Below are 23,823 nucleotides of genomic sequence, written 5' to 3'. Positions count from 1 at the left end.
GTGCAGCTAGGCAAACTGCCTCTCGCCTCTCGTCACAATTCCATCAATATTGTCTTTAGCCTGTAGGAGAGGACGGAGCTGAAAGAGCAAGGGGAAGAGTGAGTTCACTAGGGCTGTGTCCTCGCAGGAAGGGCCAATCATTCCTGCCTGACCAAGGGACCACCTGGCCCATCCCGGATCCATCTAGGGTTTTTTTTACACCCTATCTTCACTTAAAATAGGGTTTAAAAATATGGTCCGGGGGAGATTGCTGGATCTCCTCTCTCCCCCTGACTGAGAGTTGGCGGGTACAACCAGCACTCAGAAGGAGGGAATTCTCCTGCTTACCAGCTGAAGGAGTCCATCTGGGGGTGGGGGGCACTCCTTCACAAATGGCTTCTCTGCATGCAGGGAGTCCATTTGCAAATGAGCAGCAACTGGCACCAGATGGGGCTAGAGGAGGCCTGACAAGAAGAAGGAAAGGTGGGGCTGTCTCAACCCGACTTGGCTGAGGCCCAAATGACTCCAAATAGGCCTGATTTGGCCTCAGCCGAACCTGGTGCACAGCCCTAGAGTACACTGAGCCTCAAGTGTGAGAACAGTATGTGAGACTGTACTATATCTTTACTTCTTATATGTGTGGAATTCTTACAGTCTACAATTTGGAGTAGAGGGTATGGCTAAATTTGAAGCGCCTCACATTTTAATTAATGGTTATTTTCTTTTAAAATCATGAGATGTATAAAGCAGCAACACTGTGGAATTCAACCACCACAACACACCGGTGCCCGCTCCACAGGATCTTCCAGTCTAATTTGTTATATGGACATGGTTTCTCACAATGATACAAACATTAGACAGACAGAGAAAGTTGTAGTCACATTGCTTCTCATTGATTAATCCACTGAGAATTTCTGATCAGTTTTCTTTGTGGCATTGAAAGGTCAGAAAGAAAGAGTCCCAAGTCATATCCATAGTAATAAAGTTGGTATTCCTATAGATATTATACGGAGAATATCATGGGGTGTGTGTTTATGTTTATGAAGAAGCAGTTCTCTTTCATACACCTGTGCTGAATATCTCTCCCCATTGCATTTCCTGTGAAGGGGAGTAGAAAAGTTCTGCTATTTCCAGTGGGTACAAAAATGCAACCCTTTTAGGTGGAGGTGGTATCTTGTTGGCTGGCATTTATACAAGGTGATGCATGTTCCCTCATCCTTCACTTATAAAACACAATAAAGTTAGTTAGCAGAGATCAGCATGTGGCAGCTACCTCTGGGAACAATGGTACAGGGTGATGCAGGATGTTCTCAAAGGCATTCCTGGGGAAATGACAGCAGCATCATGGTAAGTAAAAAGTTTTTTAAAAAACAAAGAAAACCAAAACCTGAATATTCACTTCACATAATACCTCTGAAATTTGGTTGAGGCATACATTTGAAATCACTCTTAACTTTCCTCTTCATCATAAGGTGCTCCTTTGTATTCAGATCAGGCCTCAGTACAATGATGTAGCATTTGGGAAGGAACACGCCAGCTAGGAGCCCAGCACCAGAAGCCAAGATGGAGAAAGTCTGTGCAGCTGCTATATATTTCCCCTTGCTGTTCTGGTAGGTTGGCACAAAGGACACCCCATAACTGCAAAACACCAGCACTGTGATGGTGATAAATTTGGCTTCGTTGAAACCTCTGGGTAGCTTCCTGGCCAAAAAAGCCACAATAAATGAAATGGCAGCCAAAAGGCCCATGTAGCCCAGGACATAGGGAACCATGGTGACAGACAGTTCATTGCATTGCAGCTTTATCTGTCCAACCTGAGAATCCATGTCAACTTCTAGAAAGGGGGGAGAGATTACCATACAGACAACACTGCTGCCAAACTGAATGATGGAACAGAAAAAGACCATGGCGTTTCCCACATTCTTTCCTACCCATTTGCTGACCTTGTTCCCAGGCTTTGTGGCCATGAATGACAACACCACAGTAATTGTTTTGGCCAGCAGAGAAGAGATGGCCACCGAGAAGATGATGCTGATGGCTGTTTGGCGGAGGAGGCAGGTGACATTTTGAGGTTGGCCAATGAATAGAAAGGAGGCCAAAAAGGAAAGCAGGAGGGCAATGAGGAGGATGTAAGAGAGGTTTCGGTTATTGGCTTTAACTATTGGAGTGTTTTGGTATTTAACAAAGATTCCCAAAACAGAACCTGTGATTAGGCAGAAGAAAAGGGCAAAGACAATAAAGGTAATCCCCAGAGGTTCTTCATAGGAGAGGAAGTCTATTGTCTTGGGGATACATTGATCTCTCTCACTGTTTGAGTATTGATCTCGTGGACACTCATGACAATGATCTGCATCTGCAAGAAAAAAAACCCATTTCACTACATCAAATTTCAAGATTTTTCTTTTCTTTTTTCCCAACGTTCTGTATGTTACTGCACTTCCTGAGAGCCAGTGTGGTGAAGTGGTTGGAGTGTTGGACTACGAATCCCCAAACAGCCACAAAACTCACTGGGTGACCTTGGGCCAGTCACTGCCTCTCAGCCTCAGAGGGAGGCAATGGTAAACCCCCTCTGAATACCGCTTACCATGAAAACCCTCCTCATTGGGTCGCCATAAGTCGGGATCGACTTGAAGGCAGTCCACTTCCATAGGACTAATGTATTTGGCCCTCTTCCCCCATGTCGGCTAATATTGGAATTCCTCTCCCCCTCCCCCATAGGGAAATTCAGTCTTCCTTTTACCGACTGCTGAGTGGAGTTTCCAGTCCTGCTGGTTGGAGGGTGCTCCTTCACAAGCACTTTCCTTGCAGGGAAGGTGTTTGTGAAGCAGCACCCAGCAAGACTGACTCCTCTCACTAGTTGGAGGGCAGAGAATTCAGCCCTGCTGGCTACAGGAATCTGCTTGGTTGGATGATGCTGAAGTGGCATCCAGTAGGACTACCTCTACTGCTCCCAGTTGGACGAAGGGGGGAGGAGATGCAGCATCACCTTCCCCCTTCCCCCTTCCCCACCTATGTTTAATGAAATGTTTTAATGACCCTAATTAAACATTGGCCCCTCCCCCAGATTTATTCAGGACTTAATCCAGGAAGTGCACAGACCTATACCGTACATCATGGGCAATAGCCTGCACAGGCCACAGGATGCTCAGTGGTTTGTTTGGGTGAAAGTTATGCAGTGGAGGTTCTCTGCAAGCAACTAATTGGGAAGCAGGCTATAACTTGAGCCTCCTTGGGGCTCTATTCTCAAGAAGTGCATTAGGCCAATTGTTTTCCCGAAATTGATTCACAAGAACTGAAAAGTAAAATTTTAATGTGAAAAATCTACATCTTGAAATTCTGGATCTGAATTTTGCAAAGATGGCCATACCTTCTGTGCAAAATTTCTTTTCAGGCCTAACATGGCTACTTTCATCCTGAACCTGCTTTTCATCTCTCACTGCCTGCTGTTTCTTCAAAGACATTTACCTGTGTGAGTAGAAATGGTCCCTTTCATGCATGGGGTACAATGGTAGCAGCAGATTGGCTGTCCTTCTGGCACCACCTTGCTGTATCCAGGTTGGCAGCTTTCTGTACAGGCAGAATGGGGCTTTGTCTGATGGGCATCAAGAAAACAAAGAGGTTTTGAATTTTGAGGAGCTTGTGATTTGTCTGTAGAAACAGAGTATGATGGTAGTGTTCTGTCCTGATGGGTTGCAGAACAACTGAATCAGGTTCCCCATCCCTGCCTTAAAACTTAAAACATATATTATGGCATAAAAGCGTGTGCCATATGTTTTTTAGTCTGCATGGTGCTGTTAACTGCATCTTACACATGATCACAGTAGTGTCTTACAATGACCAACATTATTATGTCCAAATAACAAATGGCAGGCTGAGACTTGCTAATTTGTTCATCATCTTGAGGCTCACACTCTTAGCTGCTACCTTACACCAGCTTGTAAAACATGAATACATTCCTCACCTGGTTAAACCAATTGGGCCACACAATGGCCTCTTCGTGAACAGTCAGCTCTAGGCCTGATGATGCCTGGGTCTCCAACGTCCCAACTTTCACTCTTACAGCAGATTGGTTTGGGAATGTGACCAAATTCACAATATCATAATCAGCCACCAATTCCCCATCTTCATCAAAATGCACCTCATCCATGGCATTACTGTTGAAGCGGACACTTCTCAGAAAAGGGTGGAGCTAGAAAGAGAGGTAAAAAGCTAACATTTGCAGGATAGGTAAATGAATTGGAGTGGATCCATTCTTTCCCAATATTCCGGTTTTCCATTTCTTTGGCAGAAACTGATGCAGTCCTTGAATGTGGGAACGAGTGTCTGATCTAGGAGATGGAGTCTCAAGAGGCAGCTCTTTAGGATAGCTTCAAGTCAAAGTGATAGTAGCTGACAGATGGATTCATGAAGACTTCAGAGTGGGTAACTGTGGCTTTGTGGTCCTGGCCTTCTAGTACCTGACTAGAAGACAGGGATGACCTTAGGATAAATAGTGCCCTGGATGAGGAGTGCCTTTGGCCTCCCCCCCCCATAGTCACCTTTGTAAGAGGGTTTATGTGGCCCTATGCAGGTGTGATGTTGGTGGCCCTCCTGCTGTCCGCTACAATGATCTATGCATGTGTGTACAAAGCTAGGGGCCACATGTGAGAATTATTGGGTGCACATATTACTGCTCTTCCCTTAGCTTCTCTTTGCCCTGAGATCAAGCTGAATGATGGATGTGCTTCATTTTTTCTTACATGGGGCAAGAGAATAGAGATCAGATTGTCCTTCTTTTGAGTACCTCCTCCAAGTTCCAGGCCCCTTCTGGCAGAGTTTTTTCTGCTTCTTGGGGCTCAGTCTCACAGGTCTTCTGCTTCTCGCCTGCTGCTGACCTTCTGCATTACCGACTCAGGAAGGATTCCTCCCTTAAGGTCTGGCATCTCACCACTCCTTCACCTTTCCCTGTGGTAATTGCCACAGAAAATTACTTTTCAGTGGCACTTTGCATGCAAATCTTAGGTGGTGTTCACTTACCTACCCACTACTTGAACTCTTTCCCTGGCGGGCCTGGAGTCCATCCTGTGACAAGAACGGGCTGCTTGCTCTGCCCCAGAATCCTTCCTTAAAGCTGTTCCTCTTTCTTCTCTCTTTACAACAAACTCTGTAACCAGGTCAATTTGGTCTGGGCCAATCATACATCTGCCTGACCAGTCTTATCTCTATTGCTGCCCAGACATATAGATTTTACTGTACTGTGATTGGTTTAGACTTCTTTACAGTTGGGCTGCAGACCTAGCTAATAAGCAGGGCCCTACCTTCCAGCCTCCCAAGGACACAATAGTCAGCTTAAGCCTTGAATTAGCATCTTTTTTTTTCATGCACAACTACAGTATGTAAAATATTTACTTCATCATGGCAGGGGAGAATGGTGGTTAGTTTGAAACCCAAACCTTTCATTATTCAATTACTTTATCTCTCATGGCATATCAATGGCAATTTGATGCCCCAGTACATTACTGACTTAGGGTGCTATCTAACTGCTGTGTTGGCCGGGCTGAGGGGAGTTGGACATGGTGTCCCCCTGCTGAACTGGCTCTCCTGGCTCTGCCAGGCTCTGCCATTATAAGCCCCTCATCCCAGCTCAGCCACAGCTGAGCCAGGACCAGCGGAGAAGCCCAGCCTAGCAAAAGGGGAGCCAGTGGAAGCTGGCAGAAGGCCTGCAAAAGGGGTGTTCTGGGGGTATGTCAGAGGAGTGGCTGAGGGGAGGGGTTTACATGATATCCAGGTCCCATCTGGCTCCTTCTAGTGCCCTCCGTCCCAGCAGCCGGTACGCCAGGAAAAGGGATGGTGGAAGGAAACATGTATTTTGTTTCCTTCCACCATGCCCTGCTGGCACAGCTGGTGTTCTCCCCTCCAAGAGGCAGGTGGATGTGGGGGCCTCTTCCGCCAGCTCCCCCTTGCCAGCTTCAGTCCCGCTGGCCTCCCACAAGTTGAATTGCTCTGCCCAGCAGGTATTATTAGGTCAGGCAATTTCTCCATCTAGTCCTTTCCTCCCCTTTCTTCTTAGTCTCACAGGTATTGCTTCTTCGGGATCTTACGCCAAAACACTTTCCCATCACCTGCTTCTCTGGATCCTTTTAACTGGAAATGCCAAGAATTGAACCTTGGACCTTCTGCACGCAGAGCAGATACTCCACTACTGAGCTGCGGTCCCTCACTATAGCTAGCAGTGGCAAGCTGCTTAAGGGACTCCTGGAGTCTAAGAAGGGCTGCTGAGAGGAGTGTTGCTTGTCAACACTGTGGTGTAATTTATTATTACACATTAAACCATAAAATGGTTAAACCAGAGTGGTTTAACAATCAACCCATTTCCCAGAAAATTCTGGGAATTGTAACTCTGTGCGGGGAACAGGAGTTTCCTAACAGCTCTCAGCACCCTTAACAAATCAAAATCCCCAGCATTCATTGGAGGAAGCCATGACTGTTCAAGTGGTGTGATACTACTTTAAACGTATGGTGCAGATGTGTCTTATTAAAAAAATGATGTGTGGTAACAACAGACACATACTTTCCATTTCAGTTGCAATTTCAATGGATTTCTCTCCTTCTCTCTCTTTCTTACCTGCCATGGCTCTATGTTCAGAAGGTCCAGTCTGCCTTCTTCTGCAGTCTTCATGCGGCTAGATATGGATGTGATCAGAGCATGGAAGGCATGCGCCACAACATAGACAGCACGATAAACATTGTCACTCTCAGCAGACATCCCTTTCCCAAGCCAAGCTGGGGGAAGACCTTCCAGCTTTCCCCTCTCCCTGCATCTTTTCCAGGTTTTCCTTGTCCATCTGTGGTTTGAATGAGCGCAGTCAAATGTTTCCGACTGAGCAGAATCAAGGGAATATTCATCTTGAGTCAAGAAAAGGTCCTGGGATTTGGACCTCTTATTTGTTTGAATGCTGAAGGCCAATGACCCATGGAAGAATTTGATATTCCAGTATGTAAAAAACGTGCTTAAGGTGAAGCCCCACAAAGCTGTGGAGATCCAAACTTTCCCTATAGAGGCATTATTTATTCTTTCAATTTCATTTAGTCCATATGGCAACAGTAACATTGAATCAGAGTCCCCATAACAGATCATCACATTGGCTTTCCTCTGTGTAAGATGTGTTAAACAACTTAAAAGTGTTTGTTTTAGAACATTAATGTCAAAAGAAAATACTTGTGGGATCCTGTATGTGAAGGCTACACAAATATCACTTCTGATGAATGTTGAGTTCAAGGTTCTCACAAAGAGTTCTCCACCATCATTGTCTGGAGCAATGAGACCGACCCACGTCCACCCAAAATACTGCAGCAACTTAAGTATCCCCTTGTACTGCAGAGTTGCCTTGGGACTCATCCAGTAGGAAGAGGGGAATGGAGTTTTGTCACTCAGAATGTGGTTGACAAAACCATAAGTCAGCTAGTAAAAACAAAGAAAAAGGCATCAATGCACAGTGCTGGAAACAATGCACAGACATAGCTAGCCTAAAATAGCTTCTGCTTAACAGCACAATTCTGTACATATCTACTCACATGTAAGTTCCACTCAGCTGGGACTTACTCTCAGCATCCCTGGTAAATGCATTTGGGATTGCTGACTTTTTGTGCAATTATTGTACGTTTGGCTCCCTTGCAGAGCTGTCTCAAAATACAAATATTTCAACGTTGTGGTATAAACATTTCCGAACTGAAATCCTGTTGTTCTATTTTCCACTTTTTTTTCATTTCCTGAAACTGGGCTTCATTTTACCATTGCCATGGAAATTATTACCAGATTTCTCATCTTTTATTGGAGTTGACTACTTTAACATTCTGACAGAATCTTACTACACATAAGATCTATTGAACCAAGTGGTGCTTGTTGACTTCTGACTGCATAAGTTGTTTATCTGATTTATTACCCACCTTTCACTATAAGGTCCCAGAGTGAGTTACAACATGAAAAACAGTTTAAAACAAGCTAATATTGTAAAACAAATTGAAATTTAACATGAGATTTTCCATCAGCTGAAATACAAGCTTTAGATTTTAATTAGAAATGCAAGAGCTTTTGCAAAGAAGTATTCCTGTTCAAACTGCTAACCTGAAACAGGAACTCCCTCCAAGAAACAGTATCCAGCCTTGATGGATTATTTTCCACATTCTCTGACTTCCTTTATGCTAATCTGTCACAAACAAACAGGAAATCCTCCTTATCTCCTCATTCACCTGCCACAGCAGGGACAGTTTTATCAATTACCCTGATACTCTGGCAATGGCATCTTTACTCCTGCTCTGATAAAAATCTCATTCTCTTGGATTTACCTTCAGCAGTGGAGGTTGGTCCATTAGGGTTACCAGGGCACTGCCCACCAACTTCAGTCTGCTCTCAGCCAGCCCTCACTTGCCTGCCTCCTTACTTAAAACCAGACGTGTGTGTGTATAACACTTATATATAACACTGCCTGGCAACTTCCTTAATCTCAGTCTCAGTGTTGGCCTTGTAGAACTCAGCAGGAAGAATGATGAGGACAAAGCTATAATTTGTTGGCTCTGCCTCCACCTACCGTTGGGCTCTCTACCTGCTGCCCAATAGTTCCAGTGGGCATCAGCCACCAGTGCCTTCCAGGACATCACTGCTCCTCATCTTGCCTCTCCAGCTTTCTCCCAAACCTTTGAAATGTTTGGTCCCTTATGGGCTTCAGGGAAGGAGAACAACAACTTGAAGTGCTTCTGGTGAGATTTTAAAGTTTCTTTTAGACAAGTTTCATCTTGCTCCTTGTGGTGCAGAGCCACAAAAGCAGAGCTTGGAAAAGTTACTTTTTTGAACTACAACTCCCATCAGCCCCAGCCAGCGTGGCCAGTGGATTGGGCTGATGGGAGTTGTAGTTCAAAAAAGTAACTTTTCCAAGCTCTGCACAAAAGGCAAATACTGTGAGTTCACATGGTTATCACAACTCTTCCTGAGGCACATTATTAACAGAAAAATCCCAAACTGAGAGAAAGGTTACACCCTCTTCAATCCCCATGACCCAGTTTCAATTACAAACGTTTGGTCTGAGATGTGCTCATTCCAATCCCTATTGTTCTGCATACCTGAGGGACCTTGTACACATCTAACATAGTTGCCATCTGAAAAAAGGTTTCAAAGTCCCCTCCTTGAATAACAGCCAGGAGCTTTTCTTGCCTTCCACACTTGAAATTAGGGACCATCCAATGTCCAGTGGAGAGGAGATCTGCTGTGGCTTCACAGGTTATCCTGACACTGAAACAGTTTTCATAGATGCTGTAGCCGAGGGTGATATTGGGTAAGAGCTTGGGATTTTCACTGATCTCTTTAATGGCAAACAAGATGGCTAGGACATGCTGGTAGTTCATCTCCCATATCCTGAAATGAAAAGCAAGTGGAATATTGACCAGGTTAAAAAAAATGTGTCCAAATCCTGCTTTTCCTATTCAAAATGCCAGTGACATTAAGATCCCAGTGGGTTGGCTAGTTGGGAAAAAGTCTTAAAAACATGTATATTCCTGACTGTTAAAACCTAAATATCAGATCAGAGGTCCATCTTGTCAATGTCTCAGAGCACGAAGGGAAAGTCCTGCCCTCTCTAGGACCCATTGCCATTTGGCTCCTCCCCTGCTAGAACTGCCTCCTGCAGTGGCCATCATACCTTATTTTGTTTATTTTCCTCTTTCCATCCCGTTAATTTTCCCTTTCATACTGTGCCGTCTGAATACAATAACTCTGAACCTCATTGAATGTGTTGGCAGAAAAGTGGTGTCAAATGTAGCAAAGAAACACTCATTTACTATATAGAATTTATATGCCTTTTTTCAAGATTGCTGCAAAAGCAGCTTATAATACATACAACAATGCAGATCAAGAGTTCAGGTACAGTAGCAATTCAGGCAATAGACCATCAAGAATTCAAGAACATTTCATTAAAATATTTCAAAAGTGTGCATGTTTCTTCTCTCTTGACCCCAGCTGAACTTGCCTACATCACGTGATTATGTAAGAGGTTAACAAATATTGTGGGAGTCAAAGCTCATTTTCATCTATCCCCAGCTTTTCGGGTTGCTCATATAAAAAATGGTACTGAGCTGACATTGTATGTAGAAGTCCGAAAGATATGCATTAGCCCCCATCTTCAGCAGCCTTGAAAACTGCGAAAATCAATAGAAAAAGAACAATAACAAGATCATGGCTTTGAAATTAGTTCCTTCAAACAGAGCCTGTTGTAGCAATTGTGATTTGCTAGATGCTGTATGATTTGTAATTGTATTTTGGTTGTTTCTGTTATTTCTTATATATTGTATTTTATTGTATCAGTTTGAATTCCATAGAATTCAAATTGTAATACAATAAAATACAGTATAAGAAATAAAAGAAGCAATAGAAAGGCAAACTCAATATGAATATTTCATGCAATAGACTTCCTGTCTCCCATCTTCAGCCACAAATCCACAGAAATCCACCACCTGAATGAAGCTTGTGGACCACTGGAGGTCCTTGAACCACCGTTTGGGACCCCCTGCTTTGAACTATCCCTATATCTTAACGGTTGGTTTTTGTTGTTCACGTGGTCATTTTTCCCTGAGAAGAGAAGACGGAATAACATGATTTAGTTATAAGATGTGTAAATAAGATTACTCAATTGTCAAAAAGTATACATGGTTGTATTAAGACCAGGAGCAACAATTTAAGTGTCTGGCTGTAGAATTTATAATTTTCTTTTTCTTTTAAATTTTTATTTCAATTTTTTGTTTTTGTTTGTGCATATAATAAACCTAATAAAACATTCTGGTTTTTTTAAATGCCATTGACAGTAATAGTAAGAGCCCAATGGATTGGCTACTAGGGGAAAAAAAGACATTCATTTGCATATTCCTTCCCTTTATGAAACAATATGAAACCTGAAACTGACACACATCCTTTGATATTTGCACTTATTTGAATGTTGTGATGTAGTTCAGCGCTAATATATTCATTTTTATGCAAACTTTAGTATATGCATTTTTGTAGATATTGTTTGGTTGGTGAACTGCATTGCAAAATTTGGATAAACACAAATTTTGAAGAATCCTGTGTTTTGGTTCTTGTATTTTTTTGAATGTGAATCTGATATATGTGAATTGCATCAAATTTCTCCCCATCCTTAATTTTAAGCTATGAAAACAAAAGCTTAAAACAAAGGCCCTGAATACAATTACTGTGAACCACCTTGAATGCATTGTCAGAAAAGTGGGGTAAAATTGTAGCAAACAAACTAATATACTATTGTAGACAATGTGTATGTCTTTTCTGCAGGTTTGCTATAAAAGCGGCTTACCTTTCAGCAACAACAATTGAACAGACAGTAGGAATACAGTGCAATTGCTCAGTTGCCGTCCAATTCATTTAATAGACAAGATGTCAACGGATTAAAATATTTCAAAATTTTGTATTTCTTCTTTCTTTCCCAGACTGCACTACAATACAACTTGGGATTTATTATGCAAGAAGTTGGCAAATATTTTGGGAGTCAAAGCTCACTTGAATGTATCCCAGGTGTTTCAGGTTGCTAATATAAAAACTTTTCATGTGCGATTATAGCTGCCAGATGCATTATAATACTATGTTAAATGTTTCTGAGGGATAAAAAGAAATATTGTCCTATAATTCACCATGATTTGCTTATATCTCCAGTTAACCATCTACGATTAATCAAATTTCAACCAGCAAGCAATATGTAATAATGCACATATGTAAAGTAATATGCCATACAAATACAGAGCTCCTTTACCATCTAGTGTTTGCAATGTTGTTAATGACAACTGTGTCAGTTTCCTAGAAATGTTAGCATGCGTTGCTCCTTCTTCAAATCAGTATTAATTCTAAGTTGTATGGGGACATTTATAAAAACAAACAACATTATCTGGAGGATTTTTTTTCATATGGCAATCCTACCAGCCAAAAAGTAGTTAATTTGACAATTTTTAAAAATCCATTGATGTCTGCAAGTATGCAGGCATTTGTACAAGCAGTCTGTATTTTATACACTCTGTATTTGATACAATTCAGGGTATTTAATATAATTTTCAGACCATCTGGGAATAATGGTGATATAAAACACCTTTCTTTGCACTGTATGATAAGTATCCAGCAATTCAACCTTTTTTCTTTTTTGAATGCCTCCGGTGTCAGAGAGCCCACTACCTCTCTAGGTAATTGGTTCCATTGTCCTTTCTTTCTGTTCATCTTAATCCCAGAAACCTTTCCATTTTGACCTCTATAAATCAGTACTACTGAAATCCTAGGTGCACTTATTAGGAATTAAGTTCTTCTGAACACAGTGGGATTTATTTCCAAGGAAGCTGTAGCCTAAGGAGCCTCTGTGGCTTCTCTTCAAATACCAGTGTGTTTACAGGTGGGATCTGCAACAACATGTTGCAGTATGGGGGAGTGCCCTGTTCAGAATTGCAGCCTGCCAGCCATGCCCTTTTCCTAGCTACTCCATTACATTCCACCAGCACCCCTAGTTTCCATTTCCCCTCCCCAACAGACAGACAGCATCCTGTGTCTGCTGAGCAAACTCAGCTCACACTCAGCAGTTTGTCTCCCTTCCCTTTCAAGTTTTGTTTCCTAAAGGTTTTTGGTACTTTAAACTTTGGGGTTCCTCCAGCTCTGCTGATAGCTCACTGTTTTGTGCAGATGATGTTATTTGATTACAAAAGGATTGACACTTAGATGTCTGAAAACCATGTCTGTCACCAGAAAAGAAAGACCATAAAGGCATATCTCATTCATATCTCCACGTACATCCTCTACTTTCCCAGTCTTCTTGCAAATCATTTTTCAGAATGCAGAAGAATCTGCTGCTCACTCAGTCAGAAAGAATATACTGTAGTTTCTTTTTTTTAGGGAAGATCAGAATTGGCTGACAACAAACATGAATAGCAAGTAATACTTACATGAGGGAGTCATGGGCAGGGTCAGACAAGAAAGCATATTCTGGATACTTAGCTGTCTTCACTGGTATAACTCCAGTAATGAGATAATCTCCTGGACTATAATAATTATTTAGAGACATTTGTGGGCTTGAGAGATCTTCATTCATTGCTATCCCAAAGAGCAAATGAAACGATAGTAGCAGCAGGATCATTTTAGGCATAAGCAAGCAAGAATTACCTTCCTTCAATGGGCTTTATTATATAGCTGGTCAGTGCACTGGCAGTGATATCTGCCAGGAAAGAAATGCAGCAGCCTTGCAAGCCTCATCCTGCATCTAACTTCACAGAGGAAGAGCCAAGCCGGGCTTCAGCGCTAACAGAGATGCAGTCAAACATCTGACTGGCAGACCACCTCTGATTTTCTAAATCCCAGCCCTCATCCTTATTAGCCCAGGAAGTTCATTTATGTTGCTCTCTTTTCAAATTTGGAACAAGGAATTATCAGTGAATCTGGGTTCCAATGATTACTATTGTTACTGATCTTAAAAGTGACCTCCATAAAAATACACCCTATGGGACTTTGGCCACAGGAACATGAAGGAATCACAATGATTTTGATAATTGTAGGGGACATAACAGCATCTCTTTGTACACTCTCTTTGTGGCACTGGTACAGAGCAGGAGAAAACATGTTGGCAAACGTTGAAAGGGCAGTGAACTTGGACTAATGTTTAGTGAGGGTACAGGCAACCTGTGGTCCTTCAGATGCTGCTGGGCTACAACTCTCATCATCCCTGACTATTGGTCAGGTTGTCTGAGGCTGATGGGCATTGAAGTCTAACAACAATGGGAAGCCACCTCTTCCCCACTTCAGTTTAGTGGAACAATTGCTCAGAAGAGCCAGGAACATGATTTTTACGTATGTTCGTACATCACCTGGACAGGCAAACCTTGGCCAGTTTCTTGAAAGTTTGGAGGGAAACCCACAGCAGATTCCACTGCTCCACTGACATGAATCCACCACAGGTAGAATCCGATTCAGACCTTCCCCCTCATGTCATTAACCCGTTTATTGTACATGTAGCCTGCTTTGCTGGTATAGCACAGTGGGGAGGAGAGCCTGGCTGGGAGTTTGTGAGTTCAAATCTCCGCTTGTGTCTCTTGGGTGTCAAGGGCCAGCTAAAGATCACCTCACAGTGAGTGGCTCAGGGGTTACGTGCCCTGCCACCTGTGCAGCTGTGGGCAAGCTGCATAGTCCCAAGGAGCCCAGTTGCCCCCCAGCTGGCAGTTGCAGACAAGGAAGGGGCTGGCTTGTGCAGCTGTGGCAGGTCCTAGCCAGCTGGGGAGGACTAACCTCAGAGGGAGGCAATGGTAAACCCCCTCTGCTTACCATGAAAATCCTATTCATAGGGTAGCCATAAGTCGGGATTGACTTGAAGGCAGTCCATTTCCATTTTTGGTTGCACAAAGCCTATGCAGAAGTTAAATTATGTTAAGTTTTTCTTGGGCATTTGTTCTCATTTGTTTGCAGGGCTGTTATATGACAACAAGCCTTCATCCTTTTTTGCTTGCTCAGAGTTGTATTCACTGAAGAATTACTGAGAATAAACCCACTGAAATTAATGGACCTAAATTAGTCATGCCTGTCAAGGTCCACAGGTCCCAGACTAGGAGCCAATGTCCTTGTTGGTGTAGCAGATGCCAAACAACCAGGGTAAAACCAACCCTGTAATGTTGAGATTCACTGGAACAAGAGCTAACCAAGAGAGGAGGTGCAGCTGACCAAGAGAGGAGGCGGAGCTCTGGTGAGGCTCGGCGGCACTCACTGCGAGCGAGAAGGGACTCGAGATTCCTGACCCTGAAAGACCTGAGAGACTTGGGAGGCAGCTGACCAAGAGAGGAGGCGGAGCTCTGGGAGGCTCGGCGGCACTCACTGCGAGGGAGAAGGGACTCGGGATTCCTGACCCTGAAAGACCTGAGAGACTTGGGAGGCAGCTGACCAAGAGAGGAGGCGGAGCTCTGGTGAGGTAAGCAGCTCATCTGCATACTTTCTTTCCCATCAGGCTCGGCGGCACTCACTGCGAGGAGAAGGGACTCGGGATTCCTGACCCTGAAAGACCTGAGAGACTTGGGAGGCAGCTGACCAAGAGAATTTAAAAAAAATGGAGAAGGATCAAACAGTTGTTGTCACCTGCAACATGTGTGCTATGTTCGTCCTCTTAACGGAAACCAGATGCGATTACACTTGCAGCAAGTGCAGATTGGTGGCGCTCCTAGAAGAAAAGGTCAGGGGGCTGCAGCAATGCATAGACACCCTGCGACTTATCAGAGAAGATGGGGACTTCCTCGATAGAACACAAGAGGAATTAAGGGAGCAACACAAAGTACAGGAAGAAAGTGACAAGGAAGAACAGGACTGCAACAGCTACAAATCCCCATGGAGGACTGTCACTGTAAGGGCAAGGAAAAACAGGAGGGAGTCAGAACTGCTGCAACTAACAAATGGCTTTCAGCATCTCTTGGCAGACAGCACTCCTGAAGAGCCTCAACAAACTCAACTGCATCAAGAGACACTGACTGCAAAGGAAGACTCTACATCCCAGAAGAAGGAGGCTGATGCAACCACCGCTCACGGCAAAAAGAGGAGGGTGCTGGTGGTTGGAGACTCGTTGCTCAGGGGGGTAGAGGCGCCGGTATGCCAGCCGGACAAAATGAATCGGGAAGTCTGTTGTCTCCCTGGGGTGCACATCCGGAACGTCGCTGACAACCTGCCGAGGCTCATTGGGAAACAAGATAGGTACCCCTTTCTCCTCATCCATGTGGGCACAAACGACACGGCCAGAAACACCTTGGAACAGATCATCTCGGACTATGAGGCTCTGGGTAGGAAGGTCAAGCATTTGGGGGCGCAGGTGGTCTTCTCATCAATTCTTCCCGTGAAGGATAGAGGACTACAAAGGGAAAGGAAGATACTGCAGGTCAACGACTGGTTATGCAGATGGTGTCAACGGGAAAGGTTTGGATTCTGGGACCATGGTCTAAGCTTCTTGGAGGGGGGACTGTTGGCAGGAGATGGGCTGCACCTCACGAGGACTGGGAAGAATCTCTTTGGCAGAAGTATGGCAAAACTCATCAAGAGGGCTTTAAACTAAAGCCTCTGGGGGATGGAGATGATAGCTTAAATACCGATCCAAAGACAGCGGGTTGTAAACGCCATGATTTGAAGGGTACAGCAGACACTGGGAGGGAGAAAGGGATGCACGGCAAAGCTCACGGTATATTAATGGAGGAATCCATTCGGGACAAAAGAGACTTCTGCTGTCTATATACCAACGCGCGGAGATTGGGAAACAAGCAAGGGGAGCTTGAAGTCTTAGTGCATCAAGGCAAATATGACTTCATAGGGATAACAGAAACTTGGTGGGATGACTCCCATGATTGGAATATAGCCATTCAAGGATATAAACTCTACAGAAAGAATAGAAGCAACAGAAAAGGAGGGGGAGTAGCGTTATATGTCAAAGACAAATACACCTCTATGGAAATCCAACAGAGCGAACAAAGGGGTCAGGTAGAGACCATTTGGGTAAAAATAAATGGAGAAACAAATAAAACCGACATGGTAGTAGGTGTCTACTACAGACCCCCTGGCCAGGAAGAGGTGGTAGACGAGGCCTTTCTCAAACAAATCTCTGAAATCTCAAGGAGGCAAGAAGTAGTAGCGATGGGGGACTTCAACTACCCGGATATCTGCTGGGAGACAAACTCTGCGAAGCACAAAGCCTCCAACAAATTCCTGATGGGCCTTGCTGATAATTTCCTCTTTCAAAAAGTAGAAGAAGGAACAAGGGGATCGGCAATCCTGGACCTGATCTTAACTAACACGGACGAATTGGTCACGGGAATTAAAGCGGTCGGTACCTTGGGGGAAAGTGACCACATAATGCTGGAATTCGGGATTCTGGGGAAAGCCAAAGAAGAATATAGTCAAACATGGACCTTGGATTTCAGGAAAGCCGATTTTAGCAAGCTCAGGGAAATGATGGGTAGGATCCCGTGGCTAGATAGACTAAAGAAAAAAGGAGCCCAAGACGCGTGGGAGTTCATGAAGAACATATTACAAAAAGCGCAATCGCAAACAATTCCAAAGAGGAAGAAAAATGGAAGACATCGGAAAAAGCCAATGTGGCTACACGGAAGACTGGTGGAGGAGGTAAAAGTAAAAAAGAGCATGTATAAAGAATGGAAGGAAGGACGCATCACCAAGGAAGAGTACCGACGAGCGGCTCGGACGTGCAGGAATAGCGTAAGGAAAGCTAAAACCCAGAATGAGCTGAGGCTGGCGAGGGAAGCGAAGAACAACAAAAGGGGGTTTTTCAGATATGTTCGAAGCAAGAGAAAAACCAAGCAAACGGTGGGACTGCTGCTCAATGAGAATGGCAAAATGTTGACAGATAACGAGGAAAAGGCAGAACTGCTCAACACCTATTTTGTCTCCGTTTTCTCCCAAAAAGGGAACAGTGTGCAACCTTGCATCGGTAGCAACCTCAGTAAGGGGTCAGGACTGCAGTTCGAGATTGATAAGGAGATAGTCAGGAAATACCTAGTTAACCTAAATGAGTTCAAATCTCCAGGGCCTCATGAACTGCATCCCAGAGTATTGAAGGAACTAGCGGATGTACTCTCGGAACCTCTTGCCATCATCTTTGAGAAATCCTGGAGAACGGGAGAGGTGCCGGAGGATTGGAGATGGGCAAACATCATCCCGCTCTTTAAAAAGGGTAAAAAAGAAGATCCGAGGAATTACAGGCCGGTCAGTCTGACTTCAATACCGGGAAAGATATTAGAATGGATAATAAAAGAGTCCATTGGCAACTATCTAGATGACAATGCTGTGATCAGAAGGAGCCAGCATGGGTTTGTCAAGAAAAAATCCTGTCAAACTAATCTCATCTCTTTTTTTGATTGGGTCACTAGCTTAGTAGATGGTGGAAATGCTGTAGATGTCATCTATCTAGATTTCAGCAAAGCGTTTGACAAAGTCCCCCACGACCTTTTGATTAGCAAACTAGTCAAATGCGGACTACATGGAAATACTGTCAGGTGGATTCACAACTGGTTGGAAAACCATACTCAAAGAGTGGTCGTCAGCGGCTCTGCTTCGGACTGGAAGGAGGTCTCGAGTGGAGTGCCACAAGGTTCTGTCCTGGGGCCGATACTCTTCAACATTTTTATCAATGATTTAGACGATGGGGTGGAGGGAAGCCTTATGAAGTTTGCGGATGATACGAAACTGGGAGGGATAGCTAACACAATGGAAGACAGGAATAAAATCCAAAGGGACCTGGATAAACTAGAAAATTGGGCTGAAATTAATAAAATGACATTCAATAAAGACAAATGCAGGATTCTGCATTTAGGCCACAAAAACAAAATGCACGGGTACAGGATGGGAAATACCCGGCTTAGCAGTAGTGCGTGTGAGAAGGACCTTGGAATTGTAGTGGATCGCAAGTTGAACATGACCCAGCAGTGTGATGCTGCGGCAAAAAAGGCAAATGCGATTTTGGGCTGCATAAACAGAGCTATAGTTTCTAGGTCGAGGGAAGTAATAGTCCCACTATATTCTGCATTGGTCAGGCCTCATCAGGAATACTGCGTTCAGTTCTGGGCGCCTCATTTTAAGAAAGATATAAACAAGTTAGAGCGGGTCCAGAAGAGGGCGACGAGGATGATAGCCAGTATGGAGAACAAGTCTTATGAGGAAAGGTTGAAGGAACTTGGCATGTTCAGTCTGGTGAAGAGAAGGCTGAGGGGTGGACATGATTGCACTCTTTAAGTACCTGAAGGGCTGTCACATAGAGGAGGGTACAGATTTGTTCTCTGCTGCCCCAGAGGGTAGGACTAGGTCTAATGGTTTTAAGTTGCAGGAGCGTAGATTCAGATTGGACATTAGAAGGAACTTCTTGACAGTAAGGGCGGTTCAACAATGGAACCGACTGCCTAGGGAGGCGGTGGGATCCCCTTCGCTGGATGTCTTCAAGCAGAGTCTGGACAGCTATCTGCGGGAGATGCTGTAGCTGTGGATTTTCTGCTGTGAGCAGGGGGTTGGACTCGATGGCCTACAAGACCCCTTCCAACTCTATGATTCTATGATTCTAAAAAGCAGACTCTCTGTCCCTTGATTCTCAAGTCTCAAAAGTTACTCAGTAGCCATTAGCCAAACAGCTAGGACTGGACTTAGAACCAAACTGTTATCCAGTAAATGGCACAGATTTATGGGAGGTAGATGTATTAATAATTATTTAAAAATGTAGCAGCATAAAATAAGAACCTGCATACCAGTGAAAATTTAGAGATAAAAAGTTGTTAAGAAATACCACAGTGCATTTAAGAAAAATTAGAGAACAAGAACAGTAAAATGACAATGCTAACTTGCCTACTCTAATACAAACGACTTTACAGCATTTGACCCCACTGACCTGGCAAGTAGCATTAGGATCTTCACAGGTGTCAGCATCCAAGTCAGGAATCAAGATATGGGGCAGGGAAGTAGGAACCTAAAGCACTTTTGCAGAAAAGGCCTAGCAACTGCCAGGGAGATCCCTTGACCAATCAGGGGGGCAGTTGGCTGGAACCTTCTAGTCCAAGGTGTATGTGTCATCTCACCCCAAAGGTATGTGATTCCAAAGAGGAGAGCCACCATAACAGCCTTCAAGTGCAGCCCGTACCAGAGATAACAGAGGTGCAAAGGATGAGCTCACAGCCAATTAGTGGGAAAACTTGGGAAATCACTTTTTTTCATCCAGACTGACTCTTTACCCAGATGTGTGAGTGCAGGGCCATTTTTGTGAACCAAGAAATAGTTACTTGACAATGTCCATTAATTTCCATGGGTCTACTGTGATTAGGACTGAAAGCGGATGCAACCCACAAGGTTTACACATCTTCCCATTAATTATTTGTTCTTCCCATACTTTTCAGTACATTTCCCAGTCACTTTCCTAATTGCCAAAACTCCATTTCTTTTTTGATGTGAAGAGCACAGAGCACTTTAATCTCCTTTTATTGTGCAAACCTACATTAGCAGTAGGTGCTTGGATCCCTCTCACAAAACAGCAACAGTGTAAAGAGACCCTACGAATTACAGTAGGATCACCATCCCCTCCCACCTCTCCTCATGCAGCTCTTAATTACACGATGAGGAACACCCAAACAGGGTTTGGATAAGGATCTGGATTCCTTAAAAGGGTGATGTTAGGCTTTTCCTCAGGCCTTGGGTGGAGTGTAGTCCCTGCAGGAAGGGGTCACTTAATTTGCACTTGGGGGTGGTAGTAAAAATACTTGACTTAGGTGCCAGATCACATTCCCTGTCTTCCAAGAGTCATAGCTTCCAGGAGAGGGTGATATATACAGCAGAGAGAAGTTTGCACCTGTTAGATGCTTGCCTTGCTAGAATGTTGCCTCACCTTGGCATTTCTTCAGGGGTGTTGTAGAAGGCAGCAGCTCCAACTGGTAGGGTGGTGCTGCTTCCTGGAGAGTAACCTCTGCTGTGAAAGGTCTACCTTGCAGGCACACTGCTTGGTGATATCCCAGCATGGCTGAGTGGCCACTGCTGTCCTGGGCCCTGGGGCAGCTCGAAAGAAGGCTCATTCCTTCTTCTGCAGCTGCCATAACACTACCTTTGTGTGAAGGGAGAGACACTTTTACATTGCTGACCTGAGAGTCCCCTCACCCTTTTGCCTAGCCCTTACTGAATGTCCTTCATGTCTTAGATAGTCCATTAGACACATGGATGGGTTATTCCAGCAAAGTATGAATTTGTTTTGTGCTCTTGATAGTTTGTAAGGATTATAGTTAAACTGATAAGTAAAATACTCCCCCCCCAATTCCATCCAATGTATTTTAAGTTCAAAGGGTTATGTTGTGATTTGGTTTTCTCCTTTGGTTATTTGTGTTTTTGCGTACAGTGTTGTGTGTGGTATCTTCTCATAAAGCAAATTTATGTTAAAAAAAGAAACAAGAACATGAGAACGAAAGGCTATGTGGATCTGAGTGCCTTTGCCCATCTTTTCTGATTGCCCTGTCACTAAGGGTGCCAACAGACCAGAAAAAGGCCCAGACGGGATGAAAAGTACTGCTTATTTGCAAGCTAATTTGAATGCATCCTTCTTTGTGAACCCCTAGCCTCATTCTCCCAATCCTCTAAACTTTCCCTCTACACTAATAAGCTGCTGTTGACTCTCTGGACGCAGCAAATGTTGGAAGGGGTGGAAGGCTCAGGGCCAGCTTTACCACTGGACGCGTTAAGGCAGCCTTCCCTTCAGAGAGGGATCATTATCACAGTCCCAAATCATATCCATAGCAGAAATATTATACAGAGAGAGTGTGTGTGTTAATAATAAACTATCTTTCCTGAAACTGTACAGAAAACTTCTTCCCCTCTGGATTCCCTTTTGTGAAGTGGGAGTAGAGAAGTTCTGCAGTTTTCAGTGAGTGCAAAAACTGCAGCATTTTCAGGTGGGGATGGTGACATTTTGATTGGAACATATGGGGTGATGAAAATTCCCTCCATCTTCATTTATAAAACAAAGTAGATTGGCAGAGATCAGTAGCCTGCTTGCTGTCCACTTTGAAACTATACCAGAAATATCCCTGGAAACAATGGTACATTATGATAATGCATGATCTCAGGGGCCTTCATAAGGGGGAAAGATGGGTGACCCATGCTAACATGGTAAGTAAAATATAAACATACAAATAAAGTATAAATCTGACTGAGCTATACATTCGACACAACCCTAAACTTTTCTCTTCATCATTAGGTCCACCTTTGTATTCAAATCAGGCCTTAATACAATGATGTAGCATTTGGGGAGGAAAATGCAACCCAGGAGCCCAGCACTGGAAGCCAAGATGGAGAAGATCTGCACAGCTACCATGTATTTCCCCTCGGTGCTCAAGTAGGTTGGCACAAAGGACACCCAAACACTACAAAACACCAGCATGCTTAAGGTGATAAACTTGGTTTCATTGAAACCCCCAGGTAGCTTCCTGGCTAAGAAAGCCACAGCAAAAGAGATGGCAGCCAGAAGACCCATGTAGCCAAGTGCACAGTAAAACATGGCGATGGATCCTTTGTTGCATTGCAGTATTATCTGTCTGACCTGGGAATCCATGTCTCGTTCTGGGAAGGGGGGAGAGATAATGCAGATAACAAACTGAATGATGGAACGGAAAATGACAGTGGCATTTGCCAAGTGCTTTCCCACCCATTTCCTGACCCCCTTCCCAGGCTTTGTGGCTATGAATGCCAATACCACAGTAGTTGTTTTGGCCAGCACAGAAGAGATAGCACCTGAGAAGATGATGCTGAAGGCAGTTTGGCGAAGAAGGCAGGTGACCTTTTGAGGCTGGCCAAAGAATAGAAAGGGGATAAATAGGAAAACAGGAGGGAAACAAGCAGGATGTAAGTGAGGTTTCAGTTGTTGGCTTTAACTATTGGGATGTTTTGGTATTTAATGAAGATTCCTAAAACTGAACCTGTGATTAGGCACAAAAAACAGGGAAAAGGAAACAAAGATAATTCCCAGAAGTTCTTCATAGGAGAGGAAGACTATAGTTTTAGGGACACAGCTATCTCTGTCGCTGTGTGAGTATCGATCTTCTGGACACTCGTGACAATGATCTGCATCTGCAAGAAAAATTTTACAACATCAGATTTCAAGATTTTTTGGAAGCCTCGGGGCTAGCCCTACCATTTGGCACTGTCAGACAGTCTCCTCAGTTGTCGCGCCCAGGTTCGGATTCAATAACCAAAGTCGATGGTGTAAGAAATTCTTTCTTTATTAAGGAGATCTCAACTTTATATTTACTGCGTCTCATGCAAACACCTGTTCTAAATCACTAAATTCCCTAACTATCTAATCCTGCAGCGTTGAATGAAAGTTGACAGAGCAAAGTTTTCCCGCCTCTCCGCCACTTATGAAAGAGGGAGGCGCGCACGTAGTCTTGTGCGTCTCCTGAGAGATCCCCCCCTTCTTCCGCTTTCTGCTCCTTTCTCCTTTGCCTTCCCCTGGCTCGCGGAGACGGGGGATCCTTGGCCCCCTCCCCTTCTGAATTACTGACGTCCTTCCTCAGCACGGGGGGAACGGAGGAGGGAGAACTGGGCACCGATTTCTTCCCAGGACTGGAGGGCTGAGGAGGAGTTAGGATCCCTCTTTGCTCCAGCTCCTCCTCTGACTCTCCTCCCTGCAGCGCGGAGGGGTGTGTGAGAACTGGCAGGGATGAGTCTTCGGCCGTTAGAATCTCAAGGTCTCTTCCTGTTGGCATCTCTCTCTCACCCTCCTCCTCTTCACCACCCATCTGCAACTCCTGGAATCCCAAATCCCCCTCCCCACTCTCTGCTACAGCACTTTTAGGGTCCCGATCCAACATCCCGACATCAGTTGGCAAATGTTGGGGAGCAGCTCCTGGCTGTTCCTGAGCCCCCTAGCTGTACCCTTCTGTTGGAAGACAGAGCTGTGTGTGCCATGTGGGTTGTCCTACAACCTGGTAATTACCTGGCTGCCCTCAGGTGTGATGGAGGACACTCGCCTGTTGCCAGGAATGCTGGAGGCACCATTTTGTCCTCTGCAAAATGCCTTTGGCCAGCTCCATGAAGCCTCTATATTTCTCTCCTCTGACACCTAAGAAAGGAGGTAGCCATTGTGCAGCTAGGCAAACTGCCTCTCGCCTATCATCACAATTCCATCAATATTGTCTTTAGCCTGTAGGGGAGGACGGAGCTGAAAGAGCAAGGGAAAGAGTGAGTTCACTAGGGCTGTGTCCTCGCAGGAAGGGCCAATCATTCCTGCCTGACCAAGGGACCACCTGGCCCATCCCGGATCCATCCCCAAATCAATTTGGTGG

The 23,823-nt window shown here is 44.4% G+C and overlaps 1 protein-coding gene across 1 annotated transcript; it reads right to left on the bottom strand.

The window, feature by feature from the left end:
- Positions 1-6: 6 nt before the first annotated feature.
- LOC133378842 (vomeronasal type-2 receptor 26-like) lies at positions 7-13,079 on the bottom strand. The gene is made up of 9 exons (XM_061613456.1): positions 12,934-13,079; positions 9,076-9,367; positions 7,247-7,420; positions 6,584-7,111; positions 3,941-4,168; positions 3,445-3,571; positions 1,391-2,332; positions 328-380; positions 7-78 (listed from the first exon to the last, which is right to left on the bottom strand). Exons 1-9 carry the CDS (start codon positions 13,077-13,079, stop codon positions 7-9), a joined length of 2,562 nt encoding a protein of 853 aa, XP_061469440.1.
- Positions 13,080-23,823: the final 10,744 nt, after the last annotated feature.

The sequence above is a fragment of the Rhineura floridana genome, chromosome 3 (assembly GCF_030035675.1).
Source record: "Rhineura floridana isolate rRhiFlo1 chromosome 3, rRhiFlo1.hap2, whole genome shotgun sequence".
Lineage (NCBI taxonomy): Eukaryota > Metazoa > Chordata > Lepidosauria > Squamata > Rhineuridae > Rhineura > Rhineura floridana.
The sequence above is the reverse complement of the archived record's forward strand: the minus strand, read 5'-3'. Positions and strand labels throughout refer to the sequence as shown.